The sequence below is a fragment of the Arachis duranensis genome, chromosome 1, assembly GCF_000817695.3.
Source record: "Arachis duranensis cultivar V14167 chromosome 1, aradu.V14167.gnm2.J7QH, whole genome shotgun sequence".
NCBI classification, from domain to species: Eukaryota; Viridiplantae; Streptophyta; class Magnoliopsida; order Fabales; family Fabaceae; genus Arachis; species Arachis duranensis.
In genome coordinates, this window is record NC_029772.3 from 95,099,450 (window position 1) to 95,104,588 (window position 5,139).

The 5,139-nt window shown below is 35.1% G+C and overlaps 1 protein-coding gene across 1 annotated transcript; it reads right to left on the reverse strand.

Annotated features, from left to right (window-relative positions):
• Positions 1–716: 716 nt before the first annotated feature.
• LOC107463979 (replication protein A 70 kDa DNA-binding subunit B-like) lies at positions 717–4,582 on the reverse strand. The gene is made up of 10 exons (XM_021133256.2): positions 4,433–4,582; positions 4,072–4,342; positions 3,879–3,978; positions 2,173–2,382; positions 1,938–2,073; positions 1,710–1,870; positions 1,461–1,575; positions 1,183–1,371; positions 1,003–1,074; positions 717–884 (listed from the first exon to the last, which is right to left on the reverse strand). The coding sequence occupies exons 1-10, from the start codon at positions 4,580–4,582 to the stop codon at positions 717–719; spliced, it is 1,572 nt and encodes a 523-aa protein (XP_020988915.1).
• Between the last annotated feature and the right edge of the window lie 557 nt (positions 4,583–5,139).

Genomic DNA, 5,139 nt, shown 5'->3' on the forward strand with positions numbered 1-5,139 from the left:
GTAAGTAACAGTAGTTGAGAATAAACTTGATATCTACTCATGCTCCATATGCACAAAAAATCTATTCATGACTATCTAGTAGAAATAAAATGAGTCTAACTTAATATATCACAATTGTGCTATTCTAATGATGTATACAGAATCATGTTTTGAATATTATATTTTAATGATCATTCACACAACATGAAGCCAAATTTGTGTTGACCAATTTAAAAATTTAAAATGATATTGCCACAAAATATTGAATTATAAAATCAAATTGTTGGTCACGGTTAATCTTTTAGTTTTTGGCACAACAGTTGGTCAAACAATGAGCTATGGCCCCATTAAAGATTTTAATGAGAATAAATAATGTTGCTTGAATACCCAAACAATGAAGAGTTTTATGATAAAGGAAAAGAGTTTTCTGGCGAATGGGCTAATAAATAACATAATTTGTAATTCATAAAATCTGGGACAACATTACCAGCTGCATGTTTGCTGCAGATAATTTACCTAAGAACTTAACAAACAAAGACTCCTAAGAACTTAACAAACAAAGCAACTAAGTTGAGAAGACATTAAACATCACAAAAGGAGGAACATTCCAAGGACACACAATGTATAAACTACAAACAGTTTGAAAGGCTAAGAAAACATTAAGCTATAATGCTAACAAAAGAATTGTCTCACAACAAACTTAACCAAACCAACACTTTAACTTCCATACAAACTTTTCAATCAATCTTTTTTCTTCCGCAATTCCTCTTAAATGTTTTGTTAGCGGATGCCTGAACATCTGGAGATAGGGCTGCTGTTGCTGGGGAGTCATCAACTGCATCAGAAGAGGTTCTCTTGGCTGGAGTTTGACAGGAGCTATCACAGTTGCTCTCAACGGCAGAATCCTAAGTTTCAGACAAACTCCACAATCAGAAACTACATACTTAGCAGCCTTTTCATCACAGATAGTTATCTACATTTACCATAGGTAACAGAATGATGTGACACGCATGAACTCTTTACCTTAGACAGGGAAACTGCAGCATGTCCATTGCTATCTTCGTCTGTTTCGGCTATAGGGATATTAGGTAGCATCTGCAAACACTTCACGAAGTAAGATAAAGTTAAGAATCATGTTAGCTACAACAATACAGTGAATAGCAGAGCAGAGTTTTAGGCCTTAGCATAAGATCCTACACTTACAGAAGCATCAGAAGAAGAATTGGGCACACCATAACTGGACATGAGGGACTCGTCATCCGAAAGTTTTGTGACGCTGTACACCCCTTCCACGGAATTGATATTCTTGTATGTGATGTTAAGCTTGAATAAGAACCTTTTGTCAATCATATTCTCTAGGTATTTAGGGTATGAATCTCCTTTATCGCATTTCTTTACATGGAAGACAAAAAGCAATTCACTCAGCCGCATAAACACATTCTTTATGAGGAATTTGTTTTAGCTCGAATAATTTCACTTACAGATAATTCCTTAACTTTCTCAGCAGCCTTTCCTATCATTTGCTCTGCTTCTTTGTTCCACACAATGAGGTTCAGACAACCACTTCCATCAGTCACAATTAGTTGGAGCCTATACCTGCATTAACATCTCAGCAACACATTAACCATAACCCGTAAAGATAACTACATGCAACTACACTATATTTGCCAATTGAAGGTATAAAGCACGCATTAAGAAAATTAGCAAAATTTTCTGATCTAACAACCAACCTTAGCATAACCTTGAAGCCTACACGCCTACAATTATCACACCAATACCTATCTTTGCTTTGCACAACCTTCTTAGGACATGTCTTACACGACATATAGGACCAATCATCTTTACCAACTTCTAGAGAAACAATGGTCCCAACAATCCAACATGACGTTTCCTAACAAAAATGGTGATAAGTCAGTAATTCATTATGTACGGCTTAAGTTATCAGATTGCAAGCTCACCTCAGTGATATTAAGAACCTCTTCTATAGTGCGCACTGGTACAATGCCGGCACTGATCTCATCTCTAACTGAGTATTGAGGTTGAGCTTCCAGCTGACTAATTCGTTGTGAACAGGGAACAAAATCTGTTGCCAAGCTGTGCAAATGGCAAAAAAGTTAACGTAAGCTAATATCAATTTTAAAATCTGGAATCTAAATGTAGAATAAACCAAGTATTTGTGCCCCAATGACAAACCTTTTCTTGAAGTCAATAACCTCAGGAATGTTTGGATTGAAGTAACATGTGGACACATAGTAGATACTTTGAATATTGACAGAATTCAAGTATATGTTGGACTTAAAGAGCTGAACCACCATTATGAAAGGCTCCCCATCATCTCGCTCGAGATGTGGAAGAACTTGATCGACCAATTCCCCAAACAGTGTACATTTAATTTTGTGCTTTCTGGAACAAAAAACAGAACACCACACACCTTAACTAATTTGTCCACTATTAGTTACTAATCACATAAAGTAGTGCATCAAAGTTATATAGTTTGTATAATATAATTACCAACCTCTGCTCAGTCATGATCTATTAGTTACTAATCACATAGGCAATGTAAGCACAATCTTATTCATGACACAACTTTTTTTTTAGTATATAAAACTCACAACATAAATCAAGTAATGGCATTTAGAATTTAGCTCATGATATATAGAAATATTTTGTTAATAAACTTTGACATAAACAAATATTAACTTGAAAAAAAAGAAAAGTGTACAGAAAGCCAATCTAGAGTATCAATTTTTTTTTTCACTTTTCAGCTTCATTGAAAAAAATAATGTTCATGTGTTACATTTCCTTCAGCTTAGTCGCCGAGATATTTTTTACGGTTGACAGAGATCATACTTCTAAACTTTTGCCTTCTAAATTGGTCACAATTTTTATCAGTACATAAAAAAAATGAGTTGACAATAATCTAAAATCAGCACATAAAACTCATACATGCAATGTGATGAATTAGAAATACAAAACTCTTTAACTTTCTCAAAAATATCGATAAATTTAGGAGTTCAAGAACACAGTTTCTCGCAACTATACTGTATGACTCATTTGTTGTTATAAACAGCAAAGCATGAAGCTTAATAAGAATACAAACCCACAATTTAATAAGAATACAATTTGAAAAAGTATTTTTCACCAACATCTCTTATATAAAATAATCAAAATTAGAAAAATCAACCATGGTTAGAATGAATTAAACTGGGCTCTCTTACGGCTATCAACCAAGAGCACAACTTTTAAGAGTTAATGTTGAACCCAACAGATAAATTCACAAAACTTAGGTCATAGTGAAAAAAATTCAATGAATTATGACATTTACATACATCTATTACAATTCTTGCATACTATAACACCTCCATATTTGGAGCTCCACTATTTAGTCACCGAAATGACTACTAAGATTCATCCTATTAACTAAAACTATTTTGTAGCCAGAATTGAAACAAATCCATAGAAATGGCAAATTATAGTATTAGCATATATAACACTTGCACCGAAGAGAATAAGAGGATTGAACAATTTCATTATCTATCTTCCTAAAGCAATACTTCATTTTTCAAAAAAAATAAATTGGGAAAGAAACGCAAGAAAGCAAGAAACTAAGAACCTAGAAATCAAAATTTTTTTAAAGATCTATAAACTTATTTAGAGAAAAGGATGTCTAAAAAAGAAAATTAAAAACAAAAAAGCAACAGGACTTATTTGCAAAGATTGCATTAGCTGCTAACTGATTGTGCTTACATTTCAATTTACTTAGTTTGTACACCTTAACTAATTTTTCCTTTTTCTTTAGTGCATGACCAGAGTCAACACCCAAAGTAAGCCTTAGTTTAAATGATTCAAGACTGATACTAAATTCAGAGCTGACACATATCGAAAGCAATAAACATTACTCTAGATCTTCCAACTGAAGTGTAATAAGCTTCGTTTCATCACCAGTGCGCGTAATCAGCCCTCTGACCTCCTCCTTTCCAACAACCTCTCCTATGTAATCTACATTTCACAATACATAGCGTTAAATCTAAAAGTATAACTTCCCAGTCTGATCAAAGGATGACTAAAAAAAGCTATTTCAATTAAGCTTACCAAATAATAAATTTCCGTCGGTTGGACCATTTTCATCAAGTTCATGAAACGGACGGAATTTGAATGGGTTAAAAGCAAAAGTCTCAATAGGTAGGGCTGCCACCACAGTCTTTGTATAAAAGTTAAGCTTGTACTTGTGAGGAGTTGTCCTAACCTTTCCATTGTTAAGCTTGACAATAAAATTTTGCATACTATAAACACAATGCTCCTTTATCCTATTTTTGAACAACTCCAACCCAGGCTTACAAACGGTTGCATGAATTCTATCACCCTGTAAATTGCATAAAAACAACATGAACAGAACTTATTAGTGCACACCTAAGAAAAAGCTGCAAAGTATAAGTATGAATGGAATAAATACCTTCTCATCTTGTAAAACCAACTCCAAGCTAAACACCTCATTCTTGTTCCACTGACTTGGAAACTCATACAATCGAGCAACCCCCACAACCAAAGACCAGGCAAGCTTGGTTGGATTGATATCTCCGACGAAATCCTTCCTCGCAGCCATTTGTTTGCAGCAGAAAATAATAGCGACCTCAACCTATAGCAGATAGCAGATCCAAATAACAATACACATATATATTTTCTATAAGCGTTGGGGTTCTCATATTTATACACAGCTATATTTGTCATCATGACAGTGGTGGGCGGGAGAATCTGTAATTTTTGAACACCGAACCGAGCCCGCCTAACTGGGAAGTACCAAATCGATCGCTCTATTAACCGCAAGTCGTCGGTCAGGTGTTGCAGAAGATTCTTCCTTTCCAGGACCTATCACCAAGCAAGCCGGTCACGTAAGTGCCGTTCTTGAAAGTAACAATGGTTGCCTCGTTCACTGCGTTGGAATTTCGGCGAGATGCCCTGTTGAGAGGAGGCCAGTTTCTTTTCATCAACTTGCCCTGTTTCTATAACATTTTAGTTGGTTTAGGGTTTTGGTTGTGGCATTAGTTGTCACCGTACCCGGCCCACGTGTTTACATCCGCCTTGCCTCTCATTTGAAGTGCCATCCAGGGAGTTATTTACTTTAAGTAATAAAAAACTTATTTAAGGGACCCAACCATGTCA

What these genes read in the sequence shown, in the direction of transcription:
- LOC107463979 (XM_021133256.2), bottom strand. Translation starts at nt 4,582, where the DNA reads ATGGCTGCGAGGAAGGATTTCGTCGGAGATATCAATCCAACCAAGCTT. An exon ending in CTTCAGTTGGAAGATCTAGA is followed by an intron (nt 2,383 to 3,878) that starts GTAATGTTTATT and finishes TTTTTGTTCCAG; the next exon opens with AAAGCACAAAATTAAATGTA. An exon ending in GGCTTCAAGGTTATGCTAAG is followed by an intron (nt 1,576 to 1,709) that starts GTTGGTTGTTAG and finishes ATGTTAATGCAG; the next exon opens with GTATAGGCTCCAACTAATTG.